The 22,582-nt window shown below is 50.2% G+C and overlaps 1 protein-coding gene and 1 pseudogene across 10 annotated transcripts in view; one reads left to right on the top strand and one right to left on the bottom strand.

Annotated features, from left to right (window-relative positions):
- The window catches only part of ZNF839 (zinc finger protein 839), a 23,264-nt gene extending 10,356 nt beyond the window's left edge, over positions 1 to 12,908 (bottom strand). For 2 of the 10 annotated variants that reach the window (XR_011562734.1, XR_011562733.1), the window contains exons 1-7: positions 12,535 to 12,906; positions 6,193 to 7,044; positions 5,067 to 5,282; positions 3,470 to 3,562; positions 2,643 to 2,792; positions 850 to 967; positions 582 to 690 (exon numbers count right to left, since the gene is read on the bottom strand). Coding sequence is in view for 6 of the 10 variants with exons in the window: in XM_070775773.1 (XP_070631874.1) it covers positions 582 to 690; positions 827 to 967; positions 2,643 to 2,792; positions 3,470 to 3,562; positions 5,067 to 5,282; positions 6,193 to 7,044; positions 12,535 to 12,825 (1,852 nt within the window). In the remaining 4 variants the exon portion in view is untranslated. Of the gene's footprint in view, positions 1 to 581; positions 691 to 826; positions 968 to 1,897; positions 1,939 to 2,642; positions 2,793 to 3,469; positions 3,563 to 5,066; positions 5,283 to 6,192; positions 8,739 to 12,534 lie in introns of those variants that run through there. The other 8 variants (XM_070775773.1, XM_070775775.1, XR_011562735.1 and 5 more) reach the window with 7 other exon arrangements.
- Positions 12,824 to 22,582, top strand: LOC109575313 (translationally-controlled tumor protein pseudogene; annotated as a pseudogene).

Here is a 22,582-nt window from a genome sequence, read left to right as displayed (position 1 = left end):
GGGTTGCCATTTCCTTCTCCAATGCATGAAAGTGAAAATGAAAGTGAAGTCGCTCAGTCGTGTCCGACTCTTAGTGACCCCATGGACTGCAGCCGACCAGGCTCCTCCGTCCATGGGATTTTCCAGGCAAGAGTACTGGAGTTGGGTGCCATTGCCTTCTCCTTTGGAAAGTTACGCCTGCGATATATTCCAGGTGTCTCACGGATCTGTTCTGGCTAGCACCAAAATAAAAACCAGAACATGTCTTGTTTTCCAACGTTAACTCTCAGCTGGCACTGAGAGCCAAGTCTCACGAAAGCCAAGCTCACATGTCCTGTGACCAGTCCCTGCTCTCAGGTCTCCCCAACTCCTCGGGGCCCTCCCAGGTACCACCCACTCAGCACCACGAGGCAGCTCTTTATTCCAATAGAGGACTCAAGGAAACCCCAAAGACCTGAGACTCCTGGGGAATAAACACTGGGAAGCTGGGGTAAAACTCTTGAGAAACCAGAGGGGTCTCTGAAACGCGGCCACAGGAGCGCCGTCCCCCCTGAGCAGCAGGTCTCTGAGCCCCGCGGTGCACACCGCGAGGGCTGTCTTACCCACACCAGCCGCTGGGGCACACTCGGCCGGCCTCTGCAGGCCCCCGTCTTCAGCAGGACACTCGTCTCTCCTGGTCCTTTTCACTGAGGCCAGCCCGTCCCCTGCAATCTAGGGAGAGAAGGCCCAACCAGCTAAGACTAGGAAGAAACAGGCCAACCGGCACCTCTTCTCCCTGGAGAAGTGCTGTGAGTCCCAGCGGTCCACCCCAACAATTCCCCGCTGGCGCCCCTCGGGCCATGCCCACCTCATTCGCCCTCTTTTGCGGACCTGCTCCCTCCAGCTCCTCTGGGGCCTCCTCCGGGCTGGTGCACTTGCAGGGAATGCAGTCTGCATGTACTTCTTTTTTCCTTAGGAATTCCTCTGTGATTCCTATGGACTCGGCAACCTGAGAAGAAAGGGGCCCATAGAGATGCTTCACTCAAAACACCAGATTCAGAAGCATGTCCACACTTAAGAATAAAGGCCTGAGTCTGAACCCATGGAGTCCCTTTGTATAGCAAGGTGCCATGAGGACAATGGGAAGGATGAAGACGCACTGGCGTCACAGCTGCACAACGTTAGTCTGACTCCACGGTAACTTCCTTGCCCACTATTCCTCCTGGATGGCATCCACGCCTGCTCATCTGGCAGGTTATGTATGAACAGGTAGGTGACCACTGCCAACCGGGGCATCTATGTGAGGCTTAGTGAAAAATCCATTACATTAAAAAAAAAAAATACGTAATTTAAGGCGATAAAACATAGGGCCTCCCTGGTGGCTCAGGGGTAAAGGATTCGCCTGCTGATGCAGGAGACACAGGTTTGATCCCTGGTCCAGGAAGATCCCACATGCCTCGGGGCAACGAAGCCCCAGCACCACAACTACTGAGCCTGTGCTCCAGAGCCCGGGAACCACAGCTACTGAAGCCTGAGCACCCTGGAGCCCATGCGCCACGAGAGAAGCCAGCACAGCGAGAAGCCCAGCACTGCCACAGGGCAGCCCCTGCTCCCCGCAGCTAGAGAAAAGCCCCTGCAGAGCAACAAAGACGCAGCGCAGCCGAAGAAGACACGGACGCATGTCAGTTTATATTAAGCATTGAATTTGTATAAAACGAATGAGGACAACCCAGAAAACCCACATGGTATGTTACAGTGTGGATCAAGACACTTCTTCCTGTAGAAGTAATGACTCTGAAACACTACCCTTTCTAGGCAGGCAGCTCCATTGTGGGTATGATCAAACTTTAGGAGCTCTTAAAGTCAACATGGCCTAAGTGTCACTCATTGTTGTAGGAGCGATTTTTTTAATACACCGGACCCCGCTTTGTTTACTTACTTCCTTGCTGTGGTCACTGGTTTGTTGTCCTTTCTGAGATTCTAAATGTAAGTGAGACGACATGGTATTTGCCTTCCTCTCTCTGACTTCTCTCACTCAGCATAATACCCTCCAAGCCCACCCATGTTGTTAAAAGACTGTGGCAAAACCAGACTATTGAAAAGCACAGCATCTCGAAAGCCAGAAAAGACGACTAACGATTCAGGGCTGCCCTCTGCCGAGGGGGGAGCTGGGGGACTTGGCGCAGCCAGAGGCGCTCGGCGGGCCGAGGACCTGAGTCTCTGAGCTGGGCGCAGGGAGTCCCCCGGATGACCTGCCCACGGGCACATGCTCTGCCCAGTGGAAGGTTTTATCCAAAACAAGTAAAACCACGTCAGTTTACAGCGTATTTCTGTCAAGGACCCAAAATAGCTAAAGGCAAGGACCCTGAAATGGGGGCTCTGGGAACACAAGCACGAACGACAACTGCTGGTCCCTGCGTGATTCATCCCTTTGCAAAAACCTACATAACGAAGAAAAGACACCACCTATTCACTGTGATCATCGGGGAGTGGGAGGATGGTGGGTGCTTCTTTTTAGCTTATCTGCATTTCTGAGTTTTCTGAAAAAAGCATGTATCACTTTTAGAAGAAAGAGCTAAACAGAAGCTGACTATGAAGATGTCATGACTAAAATAAACATCCTCCTTCTTTACTGGACAGCTTCCCCTTGGCTCTGGGCGAGACTTCCCACGGGAGCTTGTTACCTTACTGTTGTTTACTTCCAGGGGCTCCTGAGAGCAGGGTCCAGAACTACGGAGGTAATCTTGACACATTTCCGTAACCATTTTATGCAGCTCTTCAAACTCCTTGTATACAGATGGGAAGAGAGGTTTTGCTAGATGACCTTTTTCAACCTCAGTGAAGATAAAGATGACAAAGGGGAAAAAAAAAAAAAAAAAAGATGTTTCGACCCAAGGCAAAGATATGGAAAATACAGAGAGGAATCCTAAGGCGGGGAGGACATTCCTAAGCCCCCAGCCGCTGTCAGCAGACTTGGCCTTCGCTCCCCAGCGAGAGTAAAGTGTGCCCTGCACTGCGCTCAGTGGGACAGCAGACGGCCCGGAAGAAGCAGCCCAGGAAACAAACCAGCCCTGCTGAGGGCCGCAGAACGGCGGCCGGGGGAACAGGACAGACAGGCCCTGAGGACCAAACAGGCACGTTCTGGGGCCTGCAGCCGGGGGAGGGCCAGGTCTCCACTCCTGGGGTGCTCCTGAAGTGTGGGTGCAGGCAGCAAGGCCACATCTCAGCACAGGCTCCCCGGGGACGGGGCTGCCGTGGAGGCAGCTGGCAGGGGCGTGGGTGCGAGAGGAAAGGTGACTGTGGCTCTTTCCGCACACCGAGTCCACGCGGGCCTGCCTGACGGCCCTGTGCTGGGTGCCCAGGCCGGACCAGCCAGCCCACTTTAGCCCTCTCTGGGGAAAGGAGATGATTCCCAAGGCCTGGCTCCGTCTAAGAAAATATTATAAAGGATGCGTTTCTAAATAACTTCAGATCATCCCCTCAGTTGCTTAGAAACACTAAGAAGACCCACCTTCATCAGAAGAAACTCATACACGGTCACAACCTGAGCCAGTCGAGGCAGAGCCAACTCCACTAGATCGTCCTGGTCACACTGGTGGAGAAGCTACCGGAAGAAAGTGTTTGACATCTTTGAAAGAATTTCCCAGCAGCCAGCAAGTTGGTGCAACAAAAACCACAGGAAGCAGAAAGTTGCCTAGTCTCAGTGACGAAGCAACTCTCAACTGGGAGCGCTGTGCCTGCTACACAGCTCACATGCTCACGCATAACCACTCCTGTGATCGACTCTGCATTCAGAGTCTGCCCCCGATGGGAGCACTGAGCGAGCAGTGGGTACCAGGCCCTGGATGAGGACACAGCCACGGTGGGGAAACAGGTTTCGCTCCCCAGGGCTCACCAACTGGTGTCAGAGCCAAAAACACAGCAAGTCCTGAGGCAGCCTGCAGCCAGGAGACCACACCAAGGCACAGGGACAGGCAGGAGGAGACGCGGACATGGGGAGGGGCTGGGCGGGGCGCGTGGATGACGCAGGAGGGTGCAGTCCTCGGACGGCGTCGTGGGCACGGTGTACCCCCACACCCCGGACGGAGCCTGATACCGGACACCCCCAGTCGTGTGTAAACCAGTGCCCATCTCTGGGGAGCTTCTCTTGTGTGGGATCAAAAGAGGCGCTCCTCAGAGGGTCCCTGATTCTCCGCGGCACAGTGCGGCGCTGCGGGTCCCAGCCACGCACTCCAGTGGCCTCACTGACCTGACCCACAGGGAGTGTCTCTGGGGTTCCAGTTCCTCATCTAAGCGGAGCTACTGACACACAGTGAACTGAGAGCGGCTGGAACCAGCAGAAAGTACTCCCAGGATGGAAGCCATTCGCTCGTTTCAAATGTTAGTGAGCAAATCACATCAGAAGCCTCCTGACCTCCTACTCCTAAAACTCACTCAGCCAGGACTTGGTAACAAGCCCATGGGGAGGAAAGTTAATTCACCCGGGTTTAAATTTCCCGCTGGATCCTGCAGCCTCCTAGGCTTTCTAGAAAGCCATTTCCTCTCTGAAAACCACTTTCCCCTCATGTGTAGTTTGGAGGCCCAGGGCCCAGAAAGCCACTCTCTGGGGCTGGTTGTCTCACGTACTTAGCTGTGCTTTCCCTTTGCTATTTTTTTACTTATTTTCTTTAAGATGCAGGCAAATAAATATATCCTTGCCAAAGACAACCTAAGTTTGGGGTCCCACTCTTCTAAGCCAATCTAACTAAATTCAATAAACCTACTTTCAAGGGGCTAGAAAGGAGATTCTAGAATTTAAAACCCGAAACATGCTTTTATATCTTGAAACTTTTTACAAAAAAAACCCCACCATTTCTATTCTTTTCTAAACTGCTTCCACACAAACCCAAGTTATAATTATTCTACAAGTTATCAAGGCAAGCAGCTGGTACACCTAAGAATCATTTCGGGCAATGCCATCTCTGAATAGAGCATTCATCCCATTACACATCAGGTGAACTGTTTGAGTCCTTCTGGGCATTTTACTCTGAAATTCAGAAACCTAGAGAGTTGCCACATACCATGCCAGAGACACGGGTTTCAAGAACGGGGCTCTAAGGGCGACGCACCTCCTGGAGCCTGGCCCTGCTCCTCGCGGCCCCAGCACCCACGGGCGGGTGAGCTGTGCCGCTCCGCTCCAGGACGGCCGTGCTGGGCTCTGCGGGGACCATGGAGAAGCTGCTTCTTCTAGGTCCGGGATGTCTCTCTGATCCCAAAAGGGCTGAAAAACTTCCATTTTTTGCTTCAGATACCAGCGCTTCTTCAACTTCCACAGACTGACCATTCTAGATTGGGGTGCACACCCAAACCAAAATAAAATAATCATGCTTTATACACCGTAATGAAAACCTTAGAGAAGAAAAAATATCATCAAAACAAGGAACTTGTAAATTATTCTTCTTGGCATAATCAAGACACATTAATGATAATCAATGCATCTTAAACAAAGGTTCCCTTTAAGATACCAGATGAACACCAGCCTGCAAATCTGGGCTGACAAACCATAATCATGGAGTTGTGCCCAAAATGAAACGAAAAACTCTTCTGATGTCACTGGCATATTAAAAATTGACCGGAGTTTTGTTCATTCATAATTCACCCATGACTTCTAAACTTTTTTTATTGGATACACTTCAAATACCGTAAAAGTCATCCTTTGGAAATATACAGAGGTGGACTTTAGAAAATTAACCAGGCTGTGTAAGCTCAGAGTCCTAACCACTGGACTGCCAGGGAAACACCTCAACTGCTGTTTTTAAATAACGGACTAGTGCACATGTCACACAAATGTTCACCCCACACACACTGGGCTTCAGTAAATACATGCTGAAGTGGTAATGCAAATCCATGGTGACTGGATCTGCTCTGTTTGTGAGTTTTGAAAGGGGAAAAGCGGGGAGAGAACCCGGCAGGCCGCGTGTTACTGTAGACGGTCCAGGAAGCAGCCTTGTGGACCAGCGCCCCCACGCAAACCTTTCCCAAGGCCACGGTCATGTCAGCATCAGCAAGAGCGCTGCGATTCGTTTCCCTGACCGGCCCTGCAGGACCCGCGCCTGCATTCCACGGCACGCGGTGAGCCAGGCTGCCCAGACAGGAGGCACACTGCTCCGTGCCCACCCGGCACCAGTGCGCACATATCGTCCACTCAAGGACAACGTGCAGGAACGAGGACACAACCACCGAGAGAAAGGTTACCTGCAGGCCACGCCGCGCTGATGCAGCCCCTTCCTCAACTGGCAGAGCTGGCGTGGGCGGCCCCCGGGACGCCAGGCTGCAGGTCTTGCCCTCCGTGGGGCCCGCGATCACGCTCCCATTGGCCTTCTCAGATGGCGACATCTCAGGCTCCAGGTGGCCATGGCCTGGGTTAAGTTTAAAGTGCCGGGCCAGCCCCCCCTTTCCTATGTATGACTTGTCACACGTCTGACACTTGAAAGTTTTGGGCCTCAGGGAGCAGGTTGCTAAGTCAAAGAGCGCCCGCCTTCCTCTCTGATCTTCGTCTTCTTCCACACTCAGCTCGGCATAGTCGTCGGAGTCAGATGGGTGGCCATCAGCCAAATCCTCTGTCTTGATGAATTTATAATCTTTAGCTTTATACTTGGGAGGTCGAGATATCCGTCCAGAACGTGTTTTCACTTTTAGAGACTTCTTTAGTTTCTCAGCGTGTTTTGTTTGCGAGCTGGAAATAAATAAATTTGCTGAACTGGATGAAACAGATGTGATTGCCGGCGGGTCAGAGGCCGACAGACGGACGGCTGCAGTGCTTCGGCCACTCGGAGGCTCGGTGGCCGAGACTGTCTTCACAGGGACTGGCCGGAGGGCAGGCAGCGGCCTCTGTATGAACACGCGAACCGGAGGCCGGGGATGGTGACTCAGGACGCGTGGCGGTGGCCCCAGCAGCTGAGAGCTGAGCCCCACCGCACTGCAGTGCCCGCTGGGCGGCGGGCCCGGCCCGGCCAGCTTGGACGGGATGGTGGCCAGCGCGGGCATCGGCTTTTCCTGACCTTTCGTCTCTCCAGATCTTACCTTGATGCAAATGGCTTCCAATTGCTTAAACACAGAAAAAGAAAAGAAGCACTGTGTTTATCACATTTCTGCAATTTTGTTCCCATCTTAAACCCACTGCTGAAATTTTTTTTCTAACTTACACATCTTACATATAAAAAACTCTGTATCTATTCTGTTTACACTGACGTTTCTCAACCCTTCTGCCCAGTCCATAGTCATCTATTTTACGTCACATTTCTTGTACTTGCATACATAAGAAGCATTTGCTTATATACACAAAATAAAAAGTTCATGTAACTACTCACCATTCCTACATAAATGCCTTTTGATAGCACTGGGTTGGCCAAAAAGTTTGTTCAGCTTTTTCTGTACAATCTTAACGGGAAAAACCGAATCAACTTTTTAGCTAACCCAGTATCTACATTTTTTTTTTTTACATTTTTTTTTTTAAATCCACTCAGTTGATCACATGAACCATTAAAAAATATCCTTTATAGTTTTACCACATGTACTTGGAGTTCTTAGTACTCTAAATTGGACTCAGTTCAATACATGGCCTTATTTTTTAAAGTTCTGAGTGAAATTCTGGAAACCAAAAAAGCCATAAAGAACTATGCAACTCGGGTCCCCACCACCTACGTTTTGACACGCAACATTCCTACACTGGGAAGCCTTCTTGCCCCACGTCTGCACGCCTTGTTTTCCCCCAGCCCGAACGTGCTGTTTGTCATTTGCACGCATTCTTTATATCACACTTGTGCTTAGTCACTCAGTCGTGTCCGACTCTGCGACCCCATGGACTACAGCCCACCAGGCTCCTCTGTCCACGGGGATTCTCCCGGCAAAAATACTGGAGTGGGTTGCCATGCCCTCCTCCAGGGGATCTTCCCAACCCAGGGATCGAACCCAGGTCTCCTGCATTGCAGGTGGATTCTTTACCAGCTGAGCTACCAGTGAAGCCCATATTATACTTGTAGGTGTCCCTGAAAATAAGCAGTTCCGTCTTGATGTGTTTTCAAATGTTACACAAGTGAGCACCATCTCTGGTACCCTGGTGGGTTTCCCGCCTTGCTCGTGAAACTCCTCCGCGGGGAAGTGCGTAGCCCTCGGGCGCTCACTGCTCATCATCTCTGGTATCCTGGTGGTTTTCCCGCCTTGCTCGTGAAACTCCTCCGCGGGGAAGTGCATAGCCCTCGGGCGCTCACTTGTCTGTTCTGTCTTGATGCGTTTTCAAATGTTACACAAGTGAGCGTCATCTCTGGCATCCTGGTGGTTTTCCGCCTTGCTCGTGAAACTCCTCCGTGGGGAAGTGCGTAGCCCTCGGGCGCTCACTGCTCTGTAGCACAAGGCACAGGTGGCCTCCCGCCCCGCGCTCTCTGGTCTGCTTTGCACGGTCACGGATCGCACATGTGTGTGTACACACGTGTAAATTTCTCCAGGGCACACACCTAGGAGCTGGGCTGCATTTCTTCATCAGCTTTTTTTTTTTTTAACATAACAAAGTTTTATTTTATCCTTTTGGCCCCATGGCTTGTGGGATCTTAGTTCCCCAACCAGGGATAGAATCTGAGCCCTTGGCAGTAAAAGAGCAGAGTCCTAACCACTGGATGGCCAGGGAAATCCCTGAAAACATTTTAAATGCACGTGCCTTTTGACCCAGCAGTCTTGCTTCTTGGATCCCAGAAGGAACACTGGCACTGTCACAGGGATGTATGTCCAGGGGGTTGAAGGCAGCGCTGTAACAGAAAGCACCCGCCAAAGGTGAGGGCTGCTGCCGACCAGGTTCCACAAGTGCTTTTTAGAGAATATTTATTTATTTGGCCATGCTAGGTTTTAGTTTCGACACTCAGTATCTTCAATCTTCACTCTGGCACGGGGGATCTTTAGTGTAGCATGCAAACTCTTGGTTGTGACATGCAAGATCTAGTCCTCTGACCAGGGATCAAACTGGGCCCCCTGCCTTGGGAGTGCGGAGTCTTAGCCACCAGACTACCAGGGAAGTCCGCACCAAGTTACTGAGCAGTGACCTTGTGCCTGATACAAAGTGTAGGTGTTCGGGAGACAGCAGTCATGGTCTCGGCGGGGGGGCAGCAAAACTAGGTTCCTGCCTTCACTGAGCAGAAACAAAAAGAGAAAAGAGAGATAAACCTCATCACCCAGAGCTGACTTTCTCAACTTGCCACAGCTGACATCTTGGACCAATAAGTCTGTCATGCCAGCTGAGCTGGGCAGCGTTGAGCACAGCCCCGCCTCTACCCAGCAGAAGCCAGCAGCACTCCCCAAGCTGTCACAATCAAAAATGTTTCCAGCAACTTCCCTGGGGGTCCAGTGGTTAAGAATCTGCCTTCCAGTGCAGGGGATGTGGGTACCACCCCTGGTTGGGGAACTAACATCCCACGTGTCTCTGGGCAACTAAGCCGGTGCCCCGCACTCCAGAGCCTGTGCTCCACAATGAAGACCCCGCGTGCCCCAACTAAGTCCCAGTGCAGCCAAACAGATTAAAACCAAAACCAAAATATCACCAGACTTTGCCAAGTGCCCTCTGTGGGGCAAAACTGCCCCCGTTGAGAACCACCAATTTGGGGCCACTAAGAGGCCCTCTTTGGACTCAACCCTCTACCAAGGAGAGGGTCAATAAAAATAAAACACAGGACAGAATGAAAACCCACAATGAAATCAAGTTGGAGGTTGGAGTAGATCTGTCTGCACATTATATACTACTACAAACAGCAGACAATTCAATATACTGGTTTTTGAGTAGGTGTGCAGAGCTAGCCCTGAGCCACCGTGAATCAAATGACAACTAGCTTTACTTTGCATATCCTTTAAGAATCACATTTGTTTCTTTTACTACCAATCACTTAGAATGTGTCTCTAAGCTCCTGGGGTATTATCAGATAATGCCATTACACACACACACACACACACACACACACACACAGCAAACACACACACACACACAGCAAACACACACACACACACAGCAAACACACACACACACACACACACACACAGCAAACACACACACACACACACACACAGCAAACACACACACACACACACACACACACACACACACACACACACACACACACACACACACACACACACACAGCAAATCCTGTTGTTTCTGAATTACCTCAGAGGCAAAGCTGGTCTGATTTTTAATCTGCTCTGCAAACTAGTTTACCAAGTGGGTATTCTACCTGATACCTGTTATATGTCTGTTTCATTCAACAGACTTTTCCTGAGTATCGCTGGGGGCCAATTCATAAATAAGTCAGGTCCCAGCCTCACCCGCGGGTGGCGGGTTTCCCCTCCCAGGCCTGCCACCTGCAGCCCTGCTGACTCAGGTCTGCACTTTGCCTCAACGTCTGTGCTTTCAAAGGCTCCACAGCTACACCTGAAGGCAGTAATTGCGGAATGCTGCTAGGAGAACATCACTGCCACGACGCAACAGGTGCAGTGAGAGAAGCAGGGGCAGCTCAGGGCTGGCGGGCTTCCCGAAGAGGTGACCTCCGCAGGGGGCCTTGTAGGATGAGTAGAATTTTTGGAACAGATGTTCTAGGTGTGAGGAAAAACGTGTGACTGCACCGATGCATGAAAAGGAGCACTCTGTGTGGAGGAAACTGAAAAATCTCTCTGTGGGGCAGGAACAAGGCTGGGACCTGAGGGTGCTGACCTGAGGGAGTGTTTAGTCTGTACCTTTGAATCCACACCACCCCCCAGAGACCCTCCTCTGCCTGGGTTCTCCAATCACGCCTGGGTCCCGCCCCCCACCGCCTCTCCTCTTCTGTATTTTCCACTTGGACCCACCCTCCCAGGTCTAGCTCAGACCACCTCTTCTCATCCCCCTCGGCCAAAAGCAACTTGGCCCTTTCTCTAAGTGCATTTGGCCGTGTCCTATTTATGTAGTATCTCTAGCTTTCTGCCCTTGACCAGAAGTCATCTGAGTGACGAGTCACCCCCTTGGTCACATCATAACTCCATCTCGTGCGTCTCTGTGGCCTTTGTGGCACAGCCAGGGGGAAAGAGCATTACCAGAATTGAGTGCAAAACCACAGTACCATGAATGCATTAAGTATTTATATCACCCCAATGAGAAGAGCTAGAGAACATGATCATGCTGTCTAACTCCAGTTAAGTTTGCTTTCATTTTGGGGAATATATCATTTTTGGGCTCTTCCTAAGTTATCTAACCCAAAAAGCTATAGCCACATTCAACAGACCCTGGAGTGCAGCCACGCCTGGGGAGGCTCGGAGTAATCACTCAGCCTCTCTCAGCTCCTTCCTCATCTATAAAATGCCGATAAAAACACTTTTGTGTGGTTGCTGAGACCCAAGCAGTCCAGCACAGTGCCGGATACAGAGAGGAGATGGACAGACTCGGCCACCGGAACCCTTCTGACTCCACAGACCTGCTGTGGGACTTCGGTGGGAGGCATTTATTTCTTCAGCACAGTAGGAGACAAACGTCCTACAAATAAGGAAGCCAAAGTCCAAAGAGGTGAATTACCCAAGGTCACACTTCTAAGAAGTTTGGTGTTTGGGCAGTCATACTTGTCTCCCCAAACTTGAGTGAGACAACTCTCCAGTCTTGATGACCAACTGGGTACCAATCTTAACTGGCCAAATCCCTCAGAAACGAAAATATAAACTTCGTGAAGACTGCTGATTCTACTACCTATTTCTTCTAGAGGCAGGATCTCTGTGGCACTTTTGGAGTGAGAAGCACGGTGACATTCACAAGCCCAGTGCTGAAAGGGGATGTGACTTCACAGGTGGCATGAACGACCTCAGGCTCGGATGCTACTCTGGACGCTCTGGGATGGCAAGACCCATGTTCGAGTTCCAGCTTCCTTAGCGGCCAAGAGCTGTGTGACCCGGAAATCAGGCCACTGAGAAAGGACGCTGGCTAGCACACGGAGTGCTTCCCACGGGTTTCATTCATTAAGCGAATGTCAGGCACCTGCCGGGTCTGTAACAGGGGTTGCAAACGCAGGCGCCACCACTGCGAGCAGGTGCTGCATCAAGTCACTAGAATGTACTTCGTTCCGCCCCCGAGTCTCGGCCGGGCCATTTGCAGCACCTTCCACCTGAAAGACCCTCTACGTTGGTTCCTTTTAAGCTATTCAGGCCTCCGCTCCATTGTCAGGCCTGGGGACCCCTCACTCGCGAGCAGCCTCCAGGTCCAGCCGCTCTTCATGGACTGGGTTCAAACGCCGCACCCGCCGCAGCGCCTAGACACCGTGAGCGCTCAACGAAAACGGGACGAAACGCCCGCGAGAGCAGCCAGGCGGCGCGAAGGAGCCCCGGGCAGGGGCCCGGCGGGGTGGAGGAGCCGACGGTGCCGGCGCTGACAGGGGCGGGGGACCTGCCGTCCCCAGGGAGCCGAGTACGGGGACGCCCTGAACTGTAACGGCCGCTCTCTCGGGCAGGGCGGCCCTAAGGCCTAAGCGGAGAAGCCTTCCTTCCCCGCGCGAGGCCTCTCGGCACGCTCCGGGCCTCAGTTGCCCCACGGCCCCTCCTCACCTGCGGCGGCAGCAGGCGCGGCGGGCGCGGGGGCTCGGCGCCGGGGCCCCGCTGCAGGGCGGCCTGCTGGGCCGCGTCCCGCAGCCGCCGCGCCGCGTCCAGCACGCAGGGCGGCGGCGGCGGCGGCTCTGCAGGCGGCTGCGCCTTCGTCACCTGCTCCAGGACGCGCCGCAGCTGCTCGGGGCCCAGCGGGGCCACGCGTGCGGCGCTCCCGCGCTGGGAAGAGAGAGCCCGGCTGCCACTGCAGCCGTCCTCACTGCCACCCTCAGCTTCCGGCTCCGCGTCCGCCATGACAGCCGACGCGGGGACTCGAACCCGGGTCACCGAGCTCCGGCGGCTCAAATGTGCGTCACCTGGGAAAGAAGGCAGCTACGAGTGCCCCGCAGGCCAAGACACCTCGGAAGGCGACCGCACCTGACAGACAGAGCGGGTCGGTGGGCGGGGCCTGCTCAGGCCCCGCCCTGCCGCCCCTTCCCGCCCAGAACTCTACCCGGCCACATTGCCTCCTTGTCAGGCCATATTCGTCTTTCTGTCACCTCCTGCAAGAGGTGTCCAACAAAAAGAACAAAAAGTCTTCGAGGTTCCAGAGCTCCTGGCCTAACGTTTTTATCCAAACGCTATCAGCGTCACCTGAAAACCCCGTCTGGACCTGCGGAGGCTGGGTCAGCAGTGGCCCGCGGCAGAGGCAGGGGCTCTGGGTGCGGCAGGCTTGGCTGTGGCAGAAGCCCTGTTAGAGGAGGTCTCCATTAACCCCACCTTAGAGCTGCAGAGCAGACGACCCAAAAACTGCAGAACAATTATACCATATACATTGTCCCACTGTTGAGAAAGTTCTAGGACCTACAACAGATTGCCCAACCCGGGGATCTGGCAACGGGACTGAGAACCCCCAGGGGAATTTGACTTTGGAGGGCAGTGGGATTTGCTTATAGAACTTACACAGGACTGGGGAAATAGACTCTTGGAGGGCACAAACAAAATGTTCTGCACACCAGGACCCAGGAGAAAGGAGCAGTGACCCCACAAGAGACTGACTCAGACTTTCCTGTGAGTGTCCATGAGTATCCGGCAGAGGCAGGTGCAGGTCAGCAGTGGCCTGTTGCAGGGTCGGGGGCACTGGGCCATTATCTTCGTCATGGCTTCCCTCGTAGCTCAGTTGGTAAAGAATCTGCCTGCAATGCAGGAGACCCAGGTTCAATCCCTGGCTCGGGAAGATCCCCTGGAGAAGGAAATGGCAACCCACTCTAGTATTCTTGCCTGGAGAATCCCATGGACAGAGGAGCCTTGTGGCTACAGTCCATGGGGTTGTAGAGTCGGACATGACTTAGCAACTAAACCACCACTATCACTACCATTATCTTCATTACCTCCGCCATAGTTTGGTCTCAGTCAAACAACAGGGAAGGGAACACAGCCCCACCCATCAACAGAAAATTGGATTGAAGATTTACTGAGCATGGCCCCGCCAATCAGAACAAGATCCAGTTTCCCCCACAGTCAGTCTCTCCCATCAGGAAGCTTCCATAAGCCTCTTATCCTTATCCCTCAGAGGGCAGATAGAATGAAAACCACAATCACAGAAACTAAACCAGTCACATGGACCACAGCCTTGTCTAACTCAATGAAACTATGAGCCATGCCTTATAGAACCACCCAAGACAGACGGGTCATGGTGGAGCGTTCGACAAAACGTGGTCCACTGGAGAAGGGAATGGCAAACCACTTCAGTATTCTTGCCTTGAGAACCCCATGAAGAGTATGAAAAAGCAAAAAGATAGGACACTGAAAGATGAACTCCCAGGTTGGTAAGTGCCCAATATGCTACTGGAGAGCAGTGGAGAGAGAACTCCAGAAAGAATGAAGATACGGAGCCAAAGCAAAAACAACACCCAGTTGTGGATGTGACTGGTGATGGAAGTAAAGTCCGATGCTGTAAAAACAATATTGCATAGGAACCTGGAATGTTAGGTCCATGAATCAAGGCAAATTGGAAGTGGTCAAACAGGAGATGGCAAGAATGAACATGGACATTCTAGGAATCAGAGAAAAAGAAATGCAAAAAGGCAAAATGGTTGAGGAGGCCTTACAAATAGCTTAGAAAAGAAGAGAAGCTAAAGGCAAAGGAGAAAAGGAGAGATATACCAATGTGAATGCAGAGTTCCAAAGACTAGAAAAGAGAGATAAGCAAGTCTTCCTCAGTGATCAATGCAAAGAAATAGAGGAAAACGATAGAATGAGAAAGACTAGAGATCTCTTCAAGAAAATTAGAGATATCAAGGGAACATTTCATGCAAAGATAGGCACAATAAAGGACAGAAATGGTATGGACCTAACAGAAGCAGAATATATTAAAAAGAGGTGGCAAGAATACACAGAAGAACTATACAAAAAAGATCTTCATGACCCAGATAACCACAATGGTGTGATCACTCACCTAGAACCAGACATCCTGGAATGCAAAGTCAAGTGGGCCTTAGGAAGCATCACTACAAGCAAAGCTAGTGGAAGTGATGGAATTCCAGCTGAACTATTTCAAATCCTAAAAGATGATGCTGTGAAAGTGCTGCACTCATTATGCTAGCAAATTTGGAAAACTCAGCAGTGGCCACAGGACTGGAAAAGGTCTGTTTTCATTCCAATCCCAAAGAAGGGCAATGCCAAAGAATGCTCAAACTACTGCACAACTGCACTCATCTCACATGCTAGCAAAGTAATGTCAAAATTCTCCAAGCCAGGCTTCAACAGTACATGAACCATGAACTTCCAGATGTTCAAACTGGATTTACAAAAGGCAGAGGACCAGAGATCCAATTGCCAACATCCACTGGATCATGGGAAAAGCAAGAAAGTTCCAGAAAAACATCTATTTCTGTTTTATTGACTACACCAAAGCCTTTGACTGTGTGGATCACAACAAACTGAAAAATTTGTTCAAGAGATGGGAATACCAGACCACCTTACCTGCCTCCCGAGAAATCTGTATGCAGGTCAAGAAGCAACTGTTAGAACCAAACATGAAACAATAGACTGGTTCCAAATAGGGAAAGGAGTACGTCAAGGCTGTATATTGTCACCCTGCTTATTTAACTTATATGCAGAGTACATCATGAGAAACGCTGGGTTGGAGGAAGCACAAGCTGGAATCAAGATACCAATAACCTCAGATACACAGATGACACCACCCTTATGGCAGAAAGTGAAGAGGAACTAAAAAGCCTCTTGATGCAAACTTTCAGGGAGAGTGAAAGAGGAGAGTGAAAAAGTTGGCTTAAAACTCAACATCTAGAAAATTAAGATCATGGCATCTGGTCTCATCACATCATGGCAAATAGAGGGGGAAACAGTGACAGACTTTATTTTTTGGGGCTCCAAAATCACTGCAGATGGTGACTGCAGCCATGAAAGTAAAAGACACTTACTTGCTCCTTGGAAGAAAAGCTATGACCAACCCAGACAGCATATTAAAAAGCAGAGATGTTATTTTGCCAACAAAGGTCCATCTAGTCAAAGCTATGGTTTTTCCAGTAGTCATGTATGGATGTGAGAGTTGGACTGTAAAGACAGCTGAGCGCTGAAGAATTGATGCTCTTGAACTGTGGTGTTGGAGAAGACTCTTGAGAGTCCCTTGAACTGCAAGGAGATCCAACCAGTTCATCCTAAAGGAAACCAGTCCAGAATATTCATTGGAAGGACTGCTGCTGAAGCTGAAACTCCAATACTTTGGCCACCTAATGTGAAGAACTGACTCACTGGAAAAGACCCTGATGCTGGGAAAGATTGAAGGCAGGAGGAAAAGGGGATGACAGAGGATGAGATGGTTTGATGGCATCACCGATTCAATGCACATGAGTTTGAGCAAGGTCTGGGAGTTGGTGATGGACAGGGAAGCCTGATGTGCTGCAGTCCACGGAGTCAAAAAGAGTTGGACACGACTGAGTGACTGAACTGAACTGTGAGGGTTTCAAAGTGTGCATTTTTATCAAGTGTGGTCCCCAACCCCGAAATTGTTTCCCTGTCGGCCCACTCCTCCTGCCTGCTCACCCAAAGGGGGCGCACCTCAAGGGTATCATTTCACTCATCAGTGCCCGTTGGTTCATGCTCAGGGAGTGAATGATAGATGCATGAACATGAATGAATGAATGAATGAATGAGCAGAGGAACCTCCCCACCCCTCTTCACACTTCAGTCGCAGCTCTGCCACACCCTCTTCTTCCTTTCCCAATCTCCCCTCCTCGCTGCTCCCGGTTCCCAGTGTCTTATAGCCACAAGCACTAAGGCGGCCGTAGGGCCATCGGTCAACAAATACTAACTAAGCGCTTGTTGGGTGAGTCATCATCGCTGCCCTCTACGTACAGTCTAGGCTGGAAGGGAGGAAACTAGCATTTGCAGCGTAATATGGTGAATCCATGATGCTCATGGTTGGGGAAGCTGGGGGCCAGGCTTATTTATACCAGAGAAGTTTCCAGTAATCTTTCTGATACTTTTTCTCTCCACTGGACCACCACGATCATCATTCACCATCATCAGCAGCATCATCTCATCATCATAGTCAATTACCTTGCGTTCACTGTGCTCCCTGCAGTGTCTGACTTAATTCATTAGTAGCCTCACTAAGGATTGGCCAGAAAAGAGATCAGATTTGTGGAATTTGTTCCAATTTCTTAATCCTTTTCTTCTTTCATTAAAAAAAAAAAAAAAACACCTTTCAAATGAAAGACTTTCTCATCCTTTCATCTTCAAATGCCAGACAGGTCCTCTCTGACATCTAAGAAAGGACTGGCCCCTCATCTAGAACACTATCCCATATATCTTTTTTGAGCCTGTCAGGGAGGAAAAACTTTTCCTCTATCCTCTTATGTTCTGTCTCTGGGGTCTTGTGAATTAAGCTGACAAACGACAGATTAACAGAGAAAAGACAAATATTAGGGAGTTCCCTGGTGGCCTAGTGGCTAGGATCTGGTGTTTTCACTGTGGAGTTCTGGATTCAATCTCTAATCAGTAAACCATGCTGCATGGCCAAAACACACACATAAACACACAAAAAAGAACAGGCAAATTTTAATATAATGTATTTTTAGTAATGTACCAATGGAATTCACAGAAAAATGTTGGGCTTATACATTATCTTAACAGGGAAAGGGATGGTGGGAGAGGGCACTTATGGGAAAACAAACAACTTGGGAAAGATAAATAGGCCCTTCCCTAGAGTAGAGGGGAGGTAGGATAGTTTCCTGACAATGCCTGCGTAGGGGTGATGGCGGCTTCTCCTGTCCAGGGATGAAAGTCAGCCTTGCCTGGTTGTTCCCAGGAAAGAGGATTTACGACAACCGAATTCTTCCGGAAGGCTCTACTTTAGGCAGAAAAGACTTTTCAGGAGCTAAAATGGCCTCTGTTCAAAATAATTTTTATGCCATAGAGGTGAATTCTGGACCCTTTCAAGTCCTTGTTTAGGGAAAGTTATGGGCTCAGAGGGCAGCAACTTAGGCGAGGCCTCTGCATCTAACAAGGTGCCTGTTGTACACACCCCAGGTGTTGATGCCGAAAGCTCAGCCTCTCTACACGGGGGCTGAACCACATCTTGGAGACAGAGTTTTGGGTGAAATAGAAATGAATAGCTCTGTCGCGTTGCCAGGCAAAGGGGCCACAGCGGCCTTGTATCTCTCAAAATAGTGTGTCCTCCCCTGGGAGGACTTGATGAGGAGTTTTATAGCTAAAGCCCCAGGGCGGGGTTGCTGACAAGACTAGAGCGTGTACAGGGCCCGTACTCCAGGAGTGGTCTAATCATGGTGAGCTTCTCTGGGCTCTTCAGTCTTGCCTCAGGCCCTTTCTTAGCTGTTCCTCCCTCGATTAGCAACTCTTGGAATCTGCCCTTGGGACTCAGGGAAGGTCATGGAGGCTGGAGTCTCCCCTACAAACAAGAGATGGGGGACAGAAATGCTTCCGGGGTCTTCCCTGGTGGCTCAGTGGCAAAGAATCACCCGGCAATGCAGGAGATATGGGTTCGGTCACTGATCCTGGAAGATCCCACATGCTGTGGAGCAACTAAGCCCGTGCACCCCAACTACTGAGCCTGTGCTCTAGAGCCCGGGAGCCACGACTACCGAAGCCCGCGTGCCCTAGAGCCTGAGCTCCGCAATAAGAGAAGGCACCGCAGAGGGAAGCCCGCACCCACAGAGTAGCCTCCACTCTGAGAAACTCTGAGAGTAGCACTCCACTCTGAAAGAAACGCCTGCGCAGCAACGTAGACCCAACACAGCCAAAAATAAAATAAATGAATAAATACAATAAAATAATAAAGGCTTCCATGCCTAGGAGCCCACAGGGTCCTGCTTGATTTCAGTGTGAAATGCAATCTCAGTGCAGGTGCCTATTCTAGGTAGGGGTCAGGAGCCCCAGGTTTTCCTAACTGTTCGTAATAATAACGGTCCCGTCACACTTTTTTTAAAAAATAACTTTATTTATTTTATTTTTGGCTGTGCTGCATCTTCACTGATGCAGGCAGGCTTTCTCTAGTTTCAGAGAGCGGGGCGGGGGGCTACTCTTTGGTTGCAGTATGCAGGCTTCTCATTGCGACGGCTTCTCTTGTTGCACAAGGGCTTCGGTTCCCAGGCTGTAGAGCACACGCTCAGCAGTTGTGATGCACGGGCTTAGTTGCCCAATGGCATGTGGAATCTTCCCAGATCAGAAACTGAACCCATGCGTCTGCATTGGCAGGCGGATTCTTTACCACTGAGACCCGAGGAAAGCCCTCCATCACACTTTTAGTACACACGGAGCACTCGCCAAAGGTGTTAAGCCTGTAGTCTGGGGACTTGAGCTGTCACTTATTTCAATCAGAGCTTGAGGCATATTTGAGAAAAGAATGAATGAACGGTCTAGCAGATGTTCTCATTTGAGATTTTTTCAAACGTGATTGGACCTTGACGTAAGATGGCATCCACCCTTAAAAGCCTTTGCTAAACGAAGAACTCCTGGGAACTTCCCTGGCAGTCCAGTGGCTAAGACTCGTACTCCTAACGCAGGGGGCCCAGTTCAATCTCTGGTGGGGGAGTTAGATCCCATGTGCTGCATCCAAGGGTTCACGTGCCACAACTAAAGATCCCGCTGCAGCGACGAAGATGGGAGATTCTGGTGCCGCAACTGAGACCCAGGGCAGGCAAATAATAAATATTTTTTAAAAATCTAAAAATGCCTGACTTGGTCTATGAGTGAGAAATTCATCCAGCTGCCCTCTTGCTACATACTGCAGAACTGAGAGGAAGAAATGTGAAGTCTAACTGGCCAGAATGGCTATCATCAAAAAGTCCACAAACAATAAATGCTGGAGAGGGTATGGAGAGAAGGGGATTCTCCCACACTGTGGGGAGGAATGTAAATTGGTACAGCCACTATGGAGCACAGTATTGTTTTTTAGTCGATAAGTCGTGTCTCTCTTGCGACCGCGTGGACTCTAGCCTGCCAGGCTTCCCTGTCCATGGAGTTTCCCAGGCAAGAATACTGCATTGACAGGGGTCCCTTTTACCACTGAGCCACCAGATGGTAAACTGAAAAAAACCCTAAAAATAGACCTCCCATGTGCTGTGCTCAGTTGCTCAGTCTTGGCCGACTCTGCAACCTTTGGACTGTAGCCCGCCAGGCTGCTCTGTCCATGGGATTCTCCAGGCAAGGATGCTGTAGTGGGTTGCGGTGCCCTCCTCCAGGGGATCTTCCCGACCCAGGAATGAAACCCGTACCTCCTGCATCACAGTCAGGTTTTTTACCCACTGAGCCACCTGGGAAGCCCAGAGGGATCATATGACCCTACAACCCCACTCCTGGGCATATATCTAGAAAAAAACATGGTCTGGAAAGATACATGCACCCCAATGTTCATTGCAGCACTTTTTACAATAGCCGAGACATGGAAGCAACCTAAATGTTCATCAACACAGGAGTGCATACGGAAAATGTGGTACATATATACAATGGGGTATTACTCAGCCTTTAAAAAGAATGAAATAATGCCCTTTGCAGCAACATGGACGGACCTAGAGTGTCATACTGCGTGAAGTCAGACAGACGAGGAGAAATATCATATGACACCTCTTGTATGTGGAGTTTATAAAGAAATGATACACATGAACTCAAAAGAGACTCACAGACTTAGAAAATGAATTTGTTGCCAAGGAAAGCATAGTTAGGGAGTTTGGAATGGACATGTACACGCTGCTCTGTTTAAAATGGATAACCAACAAGCACCTACTCTGTAGCACATGGAACTCCAGTCAGTACTAGGCGGCAGCCTGGCTGGGAGGGGAGTGGCGGGGAGAATGGATATACGGATATGAATGGCTGAGTCGCTCCACTGTTCATCTGAAACTATAGCAATATTGTTAATTGGCTATATCCCAATACAAAATACAAAGTTAACAAAAATGTGAGGTCTAAGATCTCTCTGAAAAACAAAAAACAAAATGTAGCAAAAGATTTCCAGATGCTTCTGTTACCCAAAAGCTGGGTTCACCTCTAGGTGAGTGTGGACCCAAAAGGCAGCCAAGTCAAAAACTGAAGGAAGGGTGCATTCCTTGCAGGAAGTAAGGAGAACACCAGGGGTCTTTCCTAAAGTGGTGTCAATTCAAACAGCAAAACCGGGGAAGGGGCTTGGGTGGTATATACATATTCATGAAGGGGATTGAGCAGAGGAGAATTCAGCATTGCAGTGGGGCAAAGATGCTGATTGAAATCAGGAGGGTCAGAAAACATCAACATCACGAACCTTTAGGTTCCAGTAGATCTGGTGGAGGGAGTTTAAATTCTGCAAAATAGCTCAAGAAAGCGCTTCAGGCTAATCTTTACCTTTGAAACAGAACTGGGAGTCTTTACAACAGGTTTATTATCTTTGGTACTGTCACTTCTCTTGCCAGATAACAGTTTGTTCTCTGTGCCCTTCAGGTTGTTATTACTGAGCTCTTCCGCCTGCTCACCCCCACTTTAGGCCGCACCGTGTTTGCTCTGAGCTCCAGCTTCCTACTAAGCTAGCGCCGCTGTGGTCTCCCTCCAGTCACCATCACGATCATCTACGAGGCCCTCATCAGCCATGATGAGATGTTCTCTGCCATCTACCACATCCGGGACGTTGCAGACGCACTGTGGTGGACAGATTGTGTCTGGAGGTGAAAGCGAATATGGCCAGCAGGACAGAGGGTAACACCGATGACTCACTCGCTCATCGGTGGAAATTTCTCTGCTGAAGACCCCAAGGATGAAGGTGCTGAAAGCATAGCAATCACTGACACTGATATTGTCATGAGCCATCACGTGCAGGAAATCCACTTCACAAAAGAAGCCTACAAGTGAAACAGGAGAGGAAGGGGGTGGGGCACAACCTTGAAAAGAATGGCAGAGCCATAGGATGCAACATAAATGGTTACAGCCAACGGGGTGCAAGATGGCGACGAGACTTCCACTAGACCTCGAGCCTCAGTATATGCTCATTGTAACGTATCAGCGAGCTAAGTGACATACTCACAGGCGCTCATTAGCATATGAAATTACCCGCCCCAATAAAAAGTGACAACCCCACACCCTGGAGCCGCTCTTGCCTTCCGAGATGGCCCCCGCTCCGTCTGTGGAGTGTTTCTCTCTAAATAAATCCACTTCTTACCTATCGCTTTGTCTCTCACAGAATTCTTTCTGCGATGAGACATCAAGAACCTGAGCTTCATGAAGTCCTGAGACCAGGTGTGTGATCTCAGTTAAAAGACCTTGAGCTCAAGTCCCAGTGTGGGTTGCACGGTTTCACAAGAAATGCATGGAAGATTACACGAGGTCAATCAAAGGGACACTTGAAGAAGAGACCAGAAAGACTAAAACCTTTTACGACAGGGGCTGCGGAACAGACCAAGCACATCCTTACTAGATTCAGAAACGATTGGTTCTTTATTAGTGTAAACATGGATTCAGATGGCATGGTTGCTCTGCTGGACTGCTGTGAGGACGGTGTGATCCACACGTGATTTTCTTTAAGGATGGTTTAGAAATGGAAAAATGTGAACAAACTCGGCTGTGA

This window comes from Bos indicus, chromosome 21 (assembly GCF_029378745.1).
Source record: "Bos indicus isolate NIAB-ARS_2022 breed Sahiwal x Tharparkar chromosome 21, NIAB-ARS_B.indTharparkar_mat_pri_1.0, whole genome shotgun sequence".
In the NCBI taxonomy this organism is placed as follows: Eukaryota; Metazoa; Chordata; class Mammalia; order Artiodactyla; family Bovidae; genus Bos; species Bos indicus.
This window is presented reverse-complemented; position numbering and strand designations above follow the sequence as displayed.